The 17,699-nt window shown below is 31.3% G+C and overlaps 1 protein-coding gene across 1 annotated transcript in view; it reads right to left on the reverse strand.

The window, feature by feature from the left end:
• Nucleotides 1-1,258: 1,258 nt before the first annotated feature.
• The window catches only part of LOC137930876 (facilitated trehalose transporter Tret1-like), a 37,572-nt gene continuing 21,131 nt past the window's right edge, over nucleotides 1,259-17,699 (reverse strand). Inside the window, exons 2-10 of the mRNA XM_068774218.1 lie at nucleotides 15,086-15,336; nucleotides 12,394-12,552; nucleotides 11,709-11,848; nucleotides 7,888-8,120; nucleotides 6,015-6,156; nucleotides 5,230-5,356; nucleotides 4,311-4,501; nucleotides 3,434-3,572; nucleotides 1,259-2,636 (exon numbers count right to left, since the gene is read on the reverse strand). Of these exons, the coding sequence (XP_068630319.1) occupies nucleotides 2,512-2,636; nucleotides 3,434-3,572; nucleotides 4,311-4,501; nucleotides 5,230-5,356; nucleotides 6,015-6,156; nucleotides 7,888-8,120; nucleotides 11,709-11,848; nucleotides 12,394-12,552; nucleotides 15,086-15,336 (1,507 nt within the window). The 3' untranslated portion in view covers nucleotides 1,259-2,511. The remainder of the gene's footprint in view (nucleotides 2,637-3,433; nucleotides 3,573-4,310; nucleotides 4,502-5,229; nucleotides 5,357-6,014; nucleotides 6,157-7,887; nucleotides 8,121-11,708; nucleotides 11,849-12,393; nucleotides 12,553-15,085; nucleotides 15,337-17,699) is intronic.

The following is a 17,699-nucleotide window of genomic DNA, read 5'->3' on the forward strand; positions in this document are numbered from 1 at the left end:
AAAAAAACAAACTATGTCACACATTAGCTTGAAGCTTCTTTTAGATACGATGAAATTAGTTTGTTCATAAGAACGACATAAACTATATACTTTAACTAACCGAACGGACTCCTAATAAATTCTTGTAAGTTATACATTTGACATATAAATACCTGAATTTTCTATAATTTCTCCCAGTCCGGCGTAGCACGTACAGTTTACTGCTAAAAAACACACGAACTGTAACACCCGACTCATGTTTCAAAATATTTACAAACTGAACGTGCTTGCACTGATTAAGTATCAAATAACTGTACGCATGGTTCTATTCAAGCCGAGTACATAAAAAAAACATTTCGTATTTAGTATACGTAATGATAGACGAATGGAGAAAATTATTTGGATTCTGTATTTTCGAAAAATAACACTATTATAACTGTCTCTATAAGTGTTTACCGAAGAATTTTTATTTTTCTTTAAGATAATAAAGTTAGTCGTCATTATTTTATTTCAGTGGTGAATTTTCCAATTGCACTTGTTGAAAGGGGCCTTCATCCGGCGTCTTCCGTGAACCTGAACAAGGTTGATGCTTTGTTGACCTTGTGAGTAGATGTCCTTTTTTACGTTTGCTGTTGTAATCTTCACTCCAGAATCTTTAAGGTCCCAAAAGCCATTTGTTTTCCACTGCTACTTCAGCTTACCAATCCCCTGAGCTTTGTCGGCTAATTTCGTTCATCAGTTATCGCGAGTATGAGTAGATAGGCTTCCGTTGGAGTTTCTTTATATCCCCCTCCTTCTCGGTCGTAACCATGGTTGCTACTTCAAACAGAACTAGCGAAACTGCCGAGGACTTGAAATCTGGTGTTTTAATCTTTATTCATATTGGAGGGCTTGTGCCAATACTTACCACGCTTGGAATAGGGGTCTGCAAACACAGTTTTTTATTTTAAACATGTGCGGAAAATGCTACTTTATAATTAATAATAAATATTTCTCCACGATATTTAAACACAATAAGAATATTCTATGTTCTTATTGTGTTTAAATATAATATTCTATGCTCCAATTAATAAACTGGCTAATAATAAATTTTGAGTAAGAAACGGACCAATATTTAGCTACTTCCGCCATGCAGCAGTAGTCGTGCAATAAAGTGCACCGCCTTATCGTTTTTAAAAAATGGAACATATATACATAGTTTATCTTGCTGTGTAGACTAATTGGATTAAAACTCCTTCTCTAACTAATTCATGGTACAATTAATGTAAATGAAACAATGTTAACAATTTTTCACATTTATTAAAATTTTCTCTTCTTATGTTCTAGAAACTTCCGTCACATTTCATAAATGCTTCCAAACGATTTGACGTAATATGGTAACTCAAAGTGTTCATTCTAAACTATATTAACAACAATAAGCTGCAAAAAATCACTTGCTATTAAAAATAATTTATAAACTATTTACAAAAATAAATAAAGTATTCTTAAATCTATATCTACAATTGTTAAATGGCACTAACTTTTGAAAAAAAATTGTTAATCACTATCTTACGATATAATACTAGATATAAATAAAATAACGTGTTACGAAAATTTCTTGTTGCTATTTTAAACGGATAATAATAATCTCAATTATATTGACTTTTCTTTCGTCTTTTTGATATTGTATATCAAGTCCTTTTTCAATATTTTGAAAATTACATTAGGTTATCCTGTATAGTTATTAGCACCATAGTTTTAAATATAGTATACATATTTTAAGCGAGCTAGGCTTGAGTTTCAGCCTCAATTGGAAGTAACTCTTGCGGACACATCACACGAAAAGTCTTACATTCTATAACTTGGTTTATACGTTAACAATAACTGATTAAATATATTAATTTCCTTACACAATCGACTTATTTTCGATTTTGATTTTTAGACTTTGATTATTTTTTGATTTACTTCATTATTCGAAAGAACTTATTTATAATCATAGAAATGTTTCATTTTAATTCTCTTTAAAAATTGGCAAATCCAAACACCGATATTAATTAAACAGCATCTGTAAAAATAACTAAGAAATGCTTTTTTACAATTTATTTATACATTATCAATATATTTAAAATAAATTTGTTTAATTTTCTGTTCCATTTCCGTATCTTGTACTTTAATTTATGTTTTTTAAAAAAATTATTACTGTAAAACAAGTCATACGTTTTATATACGTATCCAATTGCGACTCGCAAAATTTAAAATTTATAGAAATGGCTTGAAATACGGAGGAGCTTAGTAACCACTGTTATATAGAATAAGCGGAACTATCACACCAACTACTGATAAATAGTTGTAATTTATAAATATAAAATAATCTCGTTCATATAAATATAATCCGCACCGAACTATATTTATCCATGGAATTTATAACAAATTTGTAAATATTTATTATAAAGTTTGCGAAATAATTTTGTAAATTTTTTAAAAAATATTTTGCATTGTGTTTATAAATTGTACTTCTGGTAAGAGTTATCACAAAGCAGTTTGTATGTACGCTCATGGGAGTTCCGTCTGAGTGCTGTTCTTCTTCAAAGTCTTCGTCCTTCCACAGAAGTAGTCCTCTATCTCCTGCAGAGTTCTGCCTTTCGTCTCCGGTAGGAAGAAGTAGAAGAATATCATTCCTGCATTGAAGTAAATATTTGTAAAATGTATTTAACGTTCTTTTAAATTTGTTTTTTATAAGTGACGATAGTGACGTGTAGATTAATTTCTTAGAGATTTAGATATCGATTTTCTATTTATAGTTTGTAAGCTCTACTCGGTAAAAGAAACATTGCTACCAAATTTAAAGTCTCCGGAACTGTGACCTCTATGGTGCCAGAGATATCGTGATAAATCAGTACATAAATGGAAATCTTTATGTACAGATGAACCGATTACAAGTTACAACTTATAAACAAACATATTTTGATTTTTCTGTTAGGCTGTGTAGTGCTACCGAAACCGCTTTACCCCTCCTTAGGTTAACGTTTCGAGACGGGGGCTGAGGAAAAGGAATATCAGTTCTGGGCGTTGACGATAGACTGACGGAATGGAGCGGCCGATATTTCACCCGTCCGCCGCGAGCATAACTAAGGCGCGGTATAGTAGTTTCAGTAACACTACAGTTATGAAACCAAATCAAAATCAGAGATGCCTCACAGAAATTTTGAATTTTAAGAATATTTTATATATCGAGAAAAGTTTAGCTAAGAACCGATTTTAGAGAATAGTATCCATAAGAGAAGTGCAAGGGACTTTTATAAAAAAATGCATATTTTCAAACCGAAGCTCTTATAGGAAAAACTTATCCAGTTTATTTTGCGTATAAAAAATTACCAAGAACTGATTTTATGTAGTTACACACGAAAGACTGAGTAGGCACCGCAAAACGGGTGAAGGATGACTAATTAATATATTAAATTGCAGTTAATCATACCGGCTAATGACATAGACCCATACAGAGCGAACGCTCCGTAATCGTTGAGAGTCGACTTCAGAAAGGGGAACGTCTTGACCACGGAAAACACAGACAGATGGGCAGCGCACGTGGTCATGCCGCCCACAATACCTCGCACCTAGAACAAATAGATTATACTTATAAACAATTTCACTTGGAAAAAACTTATACAAATAATTTTATTTATCATTTACTAATGCTTGACTTGTAAAACGTAATCTTTCTTCACTTAAAGGAACTGACGTCGTGTTTGGAAGAACAGTGATACATAAAAACCACTATATTCTTTTGCTACATGTGTTAAAAAATTTAAACACTTCGTTTACGATAAAGGAACGCATGGAACTGTTTTCCATCGTCAGATGATAGGACATAAACGTAATAGTTTAAAGGTATCGTTCTAAAATCCAACCTAAATCAGCCTTGAGACTTCGACTGACTACTAAAATCATGTTGTTATTTTTCTCGGAAAGATCCGGACAATATATTTTACGGGTTAAACCATTCCCGTTTTTAATACTAGGATATGCATCAACATACTAATACTAATTTTAAATATTTTATTTCTACTATACTCAAATTCAAATAAGGAGGTTTCTGTCGCGGACATTACCTCTGCTCGGGATTTATTCTACGATATTTATTTATATTATTTTACACTTAGTAATTTATAGTAAATAATGGTGTACGTATTGAAAAATATACCCAAAGGGTCGAAGTTTAGATTTATACTCAATGGGTCAAATTGATTAGTATTTTTACAATCAGCTGATAACCATATTCTCAAAATAGCGCAAAGCAGTAAAAGCATTTTACTTTACTTAAATATTAAAGGACATAAGCAATGAGATATTACCTGCGTAGGATAAACTTCGCCGATCATAACCCAAGGCACGATCAAGTAGCCCAAGGTGCAGAAGATCATGAACAGGCATATGCTGACGACCGGGATCCAGGAGTTGGTGGGCGGGAGGTTATTCTCCTTCCAGTAGTGGACGTGGTACATGTACACGGAGAGGACGATCATAGTCGAACCGCATCCAATAGCTGTGAAATATTTAAGGTAATTTAAACATTTTAACATCGTATTATAATTTCTTTTTAAAAATGAAATATAATATTCATAAGAAGAGATCTTCATAGAACGTTATTTAAAGTAGGAATAACTTTACTATATAGGGTGATTAGTTATAAGTATATATAAAACTTCAAAAGGGTGTACGTATAGCTCATTTGACGTCAATTAATGTATGGCACACCTTATCCAAATTGGATTCAAAAATAATAAATAACGTGATCACAATATAGTAAGAAAAAGCGAATAATTCGGATTACTACATATCATAAATAATTATTGTTTACTGTGTCTCTGCAGACTTTGTACTAACAAAAGTTATTGTTGAATTCCAATAAAAAAAATATTGTATCATATTTCACTAAACAGAATTTTGCAAAATTGTTTATAAAGTGACCTCCACTTGACGAACGAAATATTCCTATCAAATTCCAAACCTCTAAGCCTTAAAGTTCCCGAGATATCGTGATGATTTAATACGAATATTTTTGACTAGCACTTGCGGAATCCAGAGAAGATTTCGCGCTCAGCTTGTCGAATTAACAAAGCATACTTTAAATTAAACATAACGCTTACAAACGTGAAATAAAAACCCTTTTTACGAACTTCATGAGACAAATCTCAATTGTTACCCGGAATAAACTCCATATTCAAAGTTGTGTCATCGTTATTGCCATCAAGTAGTTTGTAGAAAACAAACCTGATACGAAAGTAAGGGGTCTTCTTCCGCATCTTCTACACAGAATGCAACCAACTACGGTGAAGATGACTCGTAACACTCCCATTGATATTGTCAGCCAGTATTTATCTAACGATGCGCCTGACGCCTGTTAATATCAAATTTGCAAATGAATGAGGGAGACACTAATTGAATTTTATAAAAAAAGGTAAAAATAAATAAACAGGAAAAGTGTATCCAATCAAAGTCTTTTTAAAAAACATCCTGTTTGCCACTAGCATAAAATTTAGCTATCAATAGGATTTTTATTGCAAATATTGCTTATGTTGCAAACAGTTGTGATGTAACATTGACTGTCAAAGGACGTACCAGGAAAGTTTTTTTTTTAATTATCAATTCCATTATTGGGAGGCTCTCGTTCCCCTATCTTATTTTTGGAACAAGAATATCATTTTTTCACAAACTCCTATTTTATCCTCTCTCTCTCTCTCTCACCTTCACAATTCTTGTCTTTCTTCCTTTCATCCTTCATATTTTCTATCATACCCTCAGAAATCATTCAAATTAGTATGTACTATTTACTAATAGTAGTACCATTTTTGTCAATTATTTATAGCAAATCAAATTTCAATATTTTAAAGTGAACGTTAATTACAAATCTATATTAAATAATATGATATTCATCTTATTCAATGGTAAGCCAGAACATGTCGATAATAGATATGAGAGGATTACGTTCCAGCAGTGAGATCATATAAAATTAATACTATCTCCTTACTATACCAAACATTATTAGGAAAAATTACCTCAAAGACTTCAACTGCGTAAAATGTAATGGTATTAACACCGCACCACTGGTAAATAAAGAAATATACTGCTAAGATTGTGAACGGCTTCAGCGCTGACGGCGACATTAGTGCTTTTAAAATCTCCTTAGGTTTTTTTATTCTGAGAACAAAAAAGTAAAAATGTTGAAGAGTTGTATCACTATGTTATTAATGCATAGCACCGGTATGATTAATGTTTTATATGGAAGTAATCTAAAAATATGTAGAATAAAGAAAAAGTTCCTCCGCGTTTAATATAAAAATTCAAGATATATTTTTCCAAATCATATTTACATTTAACTATTATATATAGGTGCTATTTTATTCCTAAATTTTTGTCATCATGTTTGTTGCCGATGCTTTAGAATATTTGGAACAATTGATCAAAAAACGCAACAAATAATTTTAGCAGACAAGGCTCCTGATGTTAGTTTGACAGTGTCTAAAGAATTCTGAAGAGATCACAATAGGTGGAAATGATACCGTGCATAGTTAGGGCCATGTGAGAGATAAATCACCACCCAGCCATACACTCTTTTTTTTTTCTGACGCCCCGATGATGACGTGTTATCATAATTTTAGATTCTGTTCAGCGATTAACTTCCTCCCAATCTTCAACAATCAATTTGACTCGGGTTTTGCCACAGCAACAGTGTGAAGCCCGACTAATCTTTTACTACGACCTTTTTTGGAGGATACTTTCGTTAATTATTATTTTTTTGGAATAGGGCGGATCAATAACCTAACCTTTGACAATACAAAGTCTAGTAGTCGGTGTAGTAAGTTATATTTATTCACTTATCTAAAGGTAAAATCTCAATCGAAAATATTTAATGTGATTGAAAAACGTAGTTAAATTAAAAATAAACACCTGTATGACTATAAAATTGTAACTTAGTCTTGTTATTAATACAAATACAGTCACAAGGAAGGTAAATATTTATAGATAGAGTAATCAATTTGAACCAGAATCGTGATTCCGTAATTCCACGCATTGTTTATATGTTATAAACAATTATTTGCAGTACCTTGAGCGTAAGGTACAAAACAAAATAATCATAACAAACAGGCAACTATTAAGCCTTGAAACCATTGAGTTTACTGACGATAACATGTACTCTAATGTGTATGCCTTTTCAACCCCTTTCAACTGTCGATGGTCCCTTGCAGTATTTTTCCTTATCAACCAAGTCTATGTAAGGCTGTCTTAAAGAAACTGGCGTTTGCGATAGGGCCTTAGATACCTCATCTTTTGCCCGTTTTATTCGATTTTTTATATATCTTATGTTAATGTATAACGAATAAAATTCGGTAATATATATACTACCAAAATAATAAATATACATATATTTACGTATATATATATATATATATATATATATATATATATATATATATAAATGTTTATATAAATTATATATATAAATTTCGTATTTCATTTTTTTTCTTTGTAATTCTTATTCTTGTCTTTTTACTTATATTCTTATATTGTCCCTCGACGCCTTCACAGTTTTACTTACAACTCTATGTCATTTATATATATATATATATATATATATATATATATATATATATACTTGCTTTGAGCAAACCTCGCTCATTTCTAGGCTGGACTTTCAAAGCACCATTAGCAAGGTCATTTAGGTTAGGTTTGGTAGGGTCTGGTCAGTGAAGGTGAACGCCAAAGCATTGCAAGGCGGTCTTTTTAAACCTGCTAAGCGAGTTACCAGCCGGTAGGACGCTAGCCGGCCGGTGCTACAACTCTATAGATTCCCGCACGGATACTTGTTGGAATGCTGAGAAGTTATCATTGTTATCAAACTTTAACCTGTATAAAACATTGATTACTTACGGCTCAACGTGATTCTTCTCCTTAAAGGTTATCATTCTCTGGATTTCTTCGTCCAAGTTGCATGTTGATCCTCGCAGTTTTGCTAGTGAACTTTCCGCTCTCTCCCGTTTATCTTGCGTTAGAAGGTAATTTGGTGTTTCCGGTATTAATGTCATTCCAATTAGTGATATAATAGGAATGATAGCACTCACGCCTGCCAGAATATTCCATGATGTTACGCTGCCTATTACATACTGTAAGAATAAAAAAAACTTTTTAATGACCCTAATTTTTTATTATTATAATACAAACCTAATCAGTGATATGTTTACATATCAACTTCGATTCGATTATCAATTGGTTTATGATTTATTTATTTGCTTAGTGACCTCGAACATACAAGGAGTTAAATGTAGAATCATTGTTACAACTCCCTGCACTTGTTACTAAGGAGACAACATACAAACTCAAATACAAACACAAAAGTAAGAAATTAAAATTGGTTGTTAACTGAAATTCTTTTATGAAATATCTTTTCTATTGTTCACAATTAAATTTGGATTTTAAACATTGTCCTATAAATGTTGAGCTTTTGTTGTCATATTTGGAAATTTAAAAAATCGGCTGTTTGGGACATCATGGGTGCTTGCTTGCACAAGCTTGCAGAGCTTGTTCACAAGCAATAAGGTTAAAAGGTTATCGAAAGGCAACAATGAGCCGGTAAACGCGAAGTAGATAGGCACCCACTAGTCGGACTGACGACGTAGCCAGATCGGGAGATGTTACACATATTACTACATACGGAAAGTTTTCGCAAAGGGTCACGTGGTTACGTCTTTTGTCTTTGGTGATGGAAAAACTGCCAATTATTCCCGATCATACACGGTTCAGTATCAATCATTTTAGAATAGAAATGATCTTGCTTAAGAAAAACCATGAAGATAATTAAAAAGACAACACTGAAAGAAATTCGTGAAAACAAGTCTATGCAGGCATCTGACAACAATTCGTAGTCTGTCATGGCGTATAGTTAATTGGCCAAAATTAAAAACAGTCTCTGAACGTAATACACCGCTATACTGTCGTGGTATTTAATTTTATAGCATAAGATTTGGTACCCGGCAATTTAGAATGCTTATAGTGTATCAAGTAAGTGTCTAAAACTATGAAGTATATTACTCCGCAAGAAAAAACACTAGTTTTGTATATCTAAAAGTGACATTCAGAATGTTTAACAAACACATCACAAGTCTATACTCTTATATCTTGATATATTAAAATTTTCCCAGGCGCACAAATATTTACTTCGTGTAAAGAGATATTAAGCGAAAAGTTGTCGGAAAGATGTATGTGCTTAAAATTAGCAACGTTATCACGAGACCGTCAGAAATTTCAAAGTAACAAACAACAAACACGCAGCTCTTGTTCTGTCAAGCGCTAGTGTAAAATCTATTTTTACACACGTCAACATTTACCTTATAATTTTCATAATTGATTTTAATTTGAATAACAGTTGAAACTGTATTTTATATAGCCTCTGTACTCTGAATTTTTCTTATTTTATTTATTAATAAAATATACCGGCTATATTTTACGAAAATCTAAACCTTCTTCTTAGAATTTTGTAAATATAATACATTTCGACACTCCTACTATAAGCATCTGTCATAGGAGGTAATCTGCTAGACGTACACCTCTCACAAAAATTACTAATATGACCTGTTGAAAACGGTTTGAATCTACCATTTTCAGGCTACTTTTATAAGGTCTGTCTACCTTGTGGGTAGAAAGTCTCTGGTGCTCTTGCCTATCTGTGCCTTTAACTTAGGACCCACAGTCCCAAGCGACCATAGCAGGCTTTACAATAACGTTAATAAATATTATAATATATTGTTATATAGATAACATATAAAGTTGTTTATTCTCTATCATGCTGTGTATAAATCTGGATGCTTACTGGATTCATACTAGATTCATTATAGTATTTCTTATTAAAAAGGCTATAATTTTTTTAAAAAAATATTATACTGTAGATTAAACGAATCATGCTGCATATAGTCTGTTTATAAATAAATAAATCAAATGAAAATTATATTAAATATAAATAAATCTGGTTAAAAATATCACATCACAATAAATTTATTGTACTAGATATTGTAACAGATATTGTTTTCAAAACTATAACAGAGAAGATAGAAGTCGGCTCAACTTTCAGACATTAAAAGTGCGCAGTTTTTATTTATTTTATTAAAATTATTATTACTCTTTTAAAGCTATGTATAAAAAAGAAAATAAAATATTAGTTTAAGAAATAGAAAGAAATCTACACTGACATTGTAATCCAGAGACATAAAATATACAACAAAAGGTTAATAAATGATTTTAAAGAAAAAACCTACGCTGTACAATAAGAAAAATATTTTGCTTCAATTTTCGCGTACTAATATGTGAGTAATTTTGTCGTTTATATCAGACAAAGGTTGAATGAAGCGAATTAGCGGCTAACAATCAATTACTTTAATGGTAATACTCACAGCATGTTATGTTTAAAGAGGGCATTCTTAATAATGACGGTTATTAAACAATTACTCCATAACAATATAACTCATAAATTTAACCTTTTGTTATAATTCTTCTTCGTTAAAATTTTAAATTTGTATATATTACCCAATTTGCATTGATATGTAAATAGCGTGAAATATACGAAAAACATATACACCGTCAAACAGGATCGTACATAAAATAAACCTGTAATCTATTGACCTTTGCGTAACAAAAACAAGTTATTATGTAAATCGATGTATAAATAGCACATGAAAAGATTGAAGGAATCATATTACGATAATCAAGCAATTAACATGCTTATATGTGTATATAATACAATACGTTATGTATTTACATTACATATATTGCTATATTATACTCGTATATGTGTATTTGTTGTGAGTACCTAAAATTTTCATGATCCTGTGAATTGGCCGGGAAAGATATTGTAAAATTAGTTCGACATTTGTGTTAATAAAATGTGGGCTGGCAAACCTCATATTTACATTGTACAGAAACTTTAACTAAAATTTAATTGAGTCAAGAAAATAGAGATTTCTCGTAGTCATTCGGCTTAACCACGACCTTTTATTTGAATGTGAACATGACTTTAGAAAAACATGTTTACAATGACCACAAATCTCGAGCCTCTCTACGTATGAGATTTCTCTACGAAATCAAATCGGGAATGATGAGTTCCGTAGACTTACAAGTAATGATATCAAAGCCCAGCGGATTTGCAATTTGGCCATATAGCGTGCAGAAAAAAAGACAGCTGGGACATTAAAACTCAAAAAGGTTGACGGCTTTGTGATAGTCAACAGACGTTTATAAGCAGGTCTATTCCTACCGATCCTATTTGAAATCTAGGGGGCAGGCCTAAGTTCAATAATAGGACACATTAGTTTTATTCTTCTATTTAATTTAAATAATAAATCAGCGATATGCAATAGGCTAGCAATAGAAATAAGAACATATTTGTTATATCTTTCTCTGGGCTTAAAAAAAATTATAATTTTTTTGTGAGCAACTTTGTATGGTATTACAGTATACTCCTATTTAGTGTATCTCAATTAGGGTGTAATTAGTTTAACCAAAACAAAAGCATGTTAAAAATGTTATAGAGGTTTACGACAAAACATTTTATCTGTTTTTTTTGCCGGTACAATTTTTGTGTCTCAAGTCAGATCGCTTTTGGAAATCTCGTTGTTTTAAAATGAAGAATTCCTTAATAGCAGAGCTCTCGTAATCACTGGACAGGGATATGAATAATGAAGTGAAAAAGATTATTAGATTACCTGTATTAGTACTCCAGTGGATACGCCAACAGAGGCAAGTGCTCCTAGCATCCCTCTCAAGTGAGGTTGAGACACTTCACAAGTATATACTCTTGCTGGGGCGCCGACCATGCCTGAACCGAAGCCTACTAATAACCTACCTGAAAATATTTGACAATGACTTTTAAAATATTTCTCCCAAAAAGTATAACCGTAAAAATTATTTTAGACTTAAGTCCGGAAATAAATTTAAAAAAAAGATTACATTTAAATTTGGAATGTATGGAATTCAATTTCGCGCATTTTTAATTATTTGTGGAGATTGTTATGAATGAATCCTATGTGTATTTAATGTTATTAATGTATAAACTAACATACATTGCAGTAATAAATATTTTAAGAAATACAAAAACATGTGGTTCTTGCTTGTAAGAATATTTGTGACTAATTCAATATTAAAAGTTTAATATTGTATCGTTGGTTCGATGACCTCAACTGATCACAAACGTTAAACTAAAAAAGTCCTAATACTGATGTATTATAAATGTTCTTTACATAAAAATAAGCCATTTTTTAAATCAATTTGTGACAATTTCTAAATCGCAATAGGCTTACGAGGTTAATTACAATTACTATGTTTGGCAGATTACAATTATTATGTTGGGGCAGTATTATTATATATCTTTTTACAGATACATTTTCTTACCAATATAAATCATAGGAACATTTTGAGCAGAAGCGATAAGAATCCAGCCAAGGATCAGAGGAATCTCCGTTACTATGAGTGTACGTCTCCGACCGATTGAGTCCATGAGGTACCCGCTGAGTATACATCCCATAGGTGTACCAGCCGCACTTAAACTAGCTGAAACAATGAAACTATCGCTGAAATATTATAATATAACTACTTTATCTAGAGGGTGGTGAGAAAATTCGTGACACCATTAAATTTTACGCAGCTGAAGTCTTTAAAGTAGTTTTTCCTAATTATACTAAACTGATTGATTATTGTTGGAAAGATTTAAAAGGAGTGAATGCATAATATAATATGATGTATATTTGTCAGAAAAAAACTTTAAAACTTGGAACTAATTGCAATCATCCTGTATGAAGTAATCGCTTTAAAACTTGTTATATAAATTTATTTTTTAGGAAGTGAACAACAATTAATTTTGATATATAGTAATCCGAATTTTGAAAAGGCCTTTTGTTAACACTTTATCATTACATTAATATTTTTTTCTGAAACCATTGATTCTTTGAAGGAGTGTTTTGATATATATGATTGTTTCAATAAATAATGTTAATTATTAATTATGTATGATTAATTAACAGAAAAATAAACTTTACATTTACCGCTTTCACAGCTATTGTTTGTTAGGTTATTCAAGTTTTAGTAGCTTAATTTAAAACCTTTGTTAATACAATTTATCGCTTTTTGACTTATATAATTATCAATATAGTAAAATAATAATCATTTAAGCCCTTAATCAGTTAATCTTTAATACAACAATATATTGCTCTATTTGTTTACTTATCTGTAAAGCTATAAGGCTTATGGATCTTTCGCGAACGATTATCATTTCGGTTTCACCTGTTTGACGTAACTGGGTGTTAGATTTTTCACGGGTATAAAAATGGCTATGTCGACTTATACACATACATAAATATAAGCATGGAAGTTACTCCCAGACCTAGGCTTCCTACATAGATTCCCCATAGGACCGCTTGGTAGCGGGCTATATCCAGCGACATCCGAGGAGCTCGACAATGTCATCTGTCCTTGGTGTCCTTCAAAAGGTTAAGGACCGAGCGGACAACTTCGCGTGCCCTGTCGCCCGCCCTCTGTGACTTCATTATACCAATGAAATAGGCTCTGTTTACTACTTCCATTGGTCTACGAATCTCCTAATTACTAATTAAATCTCCTAGAGAAATTTAGAGCATAGCCATCATCATCTCCATGGTTCATGAAGCAACAGTGAGCTTGCCAATTAGGTATGAAGTGGAAAATCATCTGTGCCGTAAATCGTCGCTGGTAACAAAGATGGCTGTAGAACTTCGTGTAAAGGTACTTAAAATAACTTGGTTGTCATTAATTAATAATGCACAGAGTTTTCGCTTGAAACAACAGCGTTTAAATCTAGAAATTGTAACGTTATGAGTCGAATAACAGATTCTCTTTAACTATGTCGTATTTATTTGTTTATTTTAATAATTCTCTTGTCTTAAATCTATGGCAAAGACTTTTGTTTAATAATTTTCACAGCGTATTTTTTTGTCATCCTTTACAAGTTCTTTTTGCTGTGTTTTATTGGATGTTTTGTTGTAAACACTAATTATTGTTATTGACAAAGCTAACATAACTGTTTTAAAAAACTCAACTAACGATATCACACAGTTTTTTTAAAATCAGCTTCATTTTCTATGAACATTTTAAAATCATAGATAATTTTCTTTTTCGTGTTTGTGCCTTTGGCAATGACGAAGGTGTGACAACGTATCAACCTTGAGTTCGTGAATTACAAAAGGACAAAAAGAGTTGATCTGAAAAGTCATTGACCGATAAAAACAATCAGTAAACCGACAAGAGCAACTAATAATGATAACGCAATGATAATTTTATTTATTGCTTTCAAAATGACAGAAATATAAACGTATTCATTAATTCTTTTCGTTTCTTCATATTATTAACTACTTTTGACCATTTATAGTGATGACCTATATACGAAAAAAGCCCACATCAAAGTCGAGTTTTTTTGTGATCACTTTTACAATATTCTTACTATAACAGAGGAAAAATTACGAAGTTTTATAAACACTAAAATAATATATTTTTATCAGATTATTCTCTAGTTTTTTTTTTAACAAAACTAAATTTATGATAATATATAAATATTATTATATATTAAATGAAATTATACATTTAGAAGAAAACCACGCCATAGATGCTGATACCAGTGCTTTATTCTACGTACATCGTAAATACTTAAATCTTTATTACGGTATTAATAGTTCTCTGTCTTTATACTGCCAGAAATTATTATCCTGCTGTATTTCAATAAAAATAATTAATTCATTTAACATAGATCAGTGATCACTTTATTTTTTGATTAAATATGAAATAAATTAATACATATATATTTACAGCGTGTGTTATGACAAATGTACTACTTAAGTTTTGAGCGAACTGAAAGTGCTATATTAATATTGTCTGAAAAGTTTCTGCACTATTTTCTTTTTTTTCTAAAGAACCTTTTGAAACGTGTTTGGAAATTAAAAAAATAATAAAATCGGTGAAGTCGTTGTTTTTAAGAAAATTTATTTTTTCGAAGTTACGGCGCATCCAATGAAGATACGGTACCATTTATTTGCATAGATAGATAAGAAAAGCTTACCGATCCAACTAGCTTGATCTTCAGTTATATGAATACTGGAATCCAGGCTCTTTAGTTGAGGCAATGCCGTAGCCGAGAAACCGAACGCCATGCCGGTGTTCATCGTGCCTATGTTCGCGATGATCGAAGCCAAGACTTGCTTGAACGCTTTGCCTCTGCCAGCTTTGCTGGCCTTTTGTGGCGTTGGTGGAACTGGTGTCTTCGTGATGATCGCCGTGTTGCCATTCTTGATGAACGGTGTCGAGTCCTTCCTGGAGGGTAAAAGTTTAGAAATTTTAATAATTTAAATACATAAAAATGCCTTATAATATTAGTTTTCCGTAATATAACTGTTACACGTGCCCCGATGATGTCTTATAACAAATTTATTTACACCAAAAAAACTATTTTTAGTATTCTAATGGAATTACCCGAGTCCATAGTTTATATAGTGTGAACACTATATAAAGAGCGACTACAGAGTGGATTTTAATGTATAGGAATCCCATATAACCTTATCCTTCACCCAAAGGCAGGATATCTTGAACATTCAGAAATTTTTCATATCTAAACCAAAAAAAAAGGTTCTGTAATAAAGTTTTGGAATTAAATAATAGTGCAAGTACCAATAATTATTATTATTGATAAGTAGTAAAAACATTGTATCTTATATTTTGCACTACACCTTCTCTTGGTTTAGTTATTCAAAGTGATGTGTGGCTGAGGAAGCAGTCGTACAAACCGTGATGGTTAAAAACTTGACGTTTTTAGGGAGTCGTTAAGATTAATTAAGAGATTTACTTATCTTTGCTTAAACAACTCTCCATACAATAACGTGAAAAATATCATAACAAGAAAAATAGCGGAAATAATAAATGTGAATGTAAAACAAAGACACGGTCACTAATATCTATGGAATAACGATCATAATTATTATAATAATAAAAAAGTTATGTGCGGTCGTATTTTTAATCGTATATCTTTGGTGTATTTAATTATATTTATCGGCACGATTATACTATTACTAGAATATTTAAATATTAATATAATTATAATTATTTTTAAACCGGCGATGCCTAGAAGATATACCATGTGTTATTTTTTAACTCTTGTGTCGATAATAATAACATTATCGCATATTGAACTAAGACAAGAAAGTTTACAAACAATACGTATGAATGAATTCGCATAATAAACATTTTCGCTAGCAAATACCTCTATCCTTGTTAAGTACATTCATTGAATAATTCATTTATATATTTAAAGAGGTTATTGTTACCGAGAACACGTCCATTCAGGGTTATCGATGTTTTGTGATAATGAGGTTCATTTAACCTTACAAACGTTAATTGTTTGCGACAAACACCTACTCTCGAACTGCACGGACACATTAAAAACACACTGTGACGATTGCGAAGATGTTAATTAATCAATATAATAATTTAACTTAATTAGAAGAAATTAAATACTGTTCAAATTTTTTAGAAATTTTGTAAATTTTAACGCCAAGACAACTTTTAGAACTCATTATTCTAATACGTACAAAATATCATCATCATAATGATAATTTTAGTTGTAGAGATACGATGCTGGATAGTTTACCTCGTAGATTTAAATAAGAACAATTATAAGTTTTGCATCCAGTCTTCCAATCAAGCAAGCTAGACAAACAAGATCGTCTGTCTTGCAAGTCGACGTCATACTATATATGACTCCAGCGACCATTTTTCTACGTGTTGTGTCTCACTGACACTCCAACTTATTAACTCCAATACAGAGCGTTGTGACGTTTACTTTCGTTCATATACGCATCTCCTCACTCTTAAACATAGCTTTCTCTATAACTCGTTCAGCGAATGTGAGTGCCAATAAGGTCCGAAGCGAAAAAATAGAAGTAATTTACTGTAGTATTTTAGGAGCGGAAGAGAAAGAAAGATGGTGCAATGCATAAGGAGAGAAGGAGAGTGTAAGTTATTGTGACGAACAATAGTTGACGAATGTAAGGAGATAAGATATTGAAAATAGGAACATGAAAAAATATTTAGAACAGTAACATGACCCTGTCTTTTCTTAGATAGGGGCGAACGAGAAATTTCCCAAAAAAAAAACTATTCATCAAAAAATTCCTAAACTTAATACTAAAATATGACACTTGGCATCAAACTTCATGCTGCACTATACCATCATGCCAAATATAAGAATAATGGGCACCGTATTATGTGTTCGAAGATAACTTTATGTAAGATTATATTTATATTCATACTAAATTTGAAACAGGGTACATTAACAGAAAATGTAAATATTAAAAAGAATAAATTATGAAATGTTGTAACAGATAACCTATTAAAGCAGCAGCGAACATAACATAAGTAGGAATGCTAAAAACTACACAATCTATAAAATTGAAACGCTTTTATCTCTTATATACGTTCATTAATTATTTATGAATGAATGGAAATGCTATTATAAAATAGCGTAAATGCTAACTTTTGATATTTGATTATTACAGTATACGACTTTTTTTGCTTTTAAAAGATTAATCTAAACTTTAAAGACAGTATCATTTACATGATATATTTTACATGAATTAAAAAAGATTTATACTCTATTAAAATATTTATCTGTTTTGGTGTTG

Source organism: Battus philenor, unplaced genomic scaffold (genome assembly GCF_028537555.1).
Source record: "Battus philenor isolate CCGP_79_NKW_IND1 unplaced genomic scaffold, ilBatPhil1.0.hap1 SCAF_7, whole genome shotgun sequence".
Classification (NCBI taxonomy): domain Eukaryota; kingdom Metazoa; phylum Arthropoda; class Insecta; order Lepidoptera; family Papilionidae; genus Battus; species Battus philenor.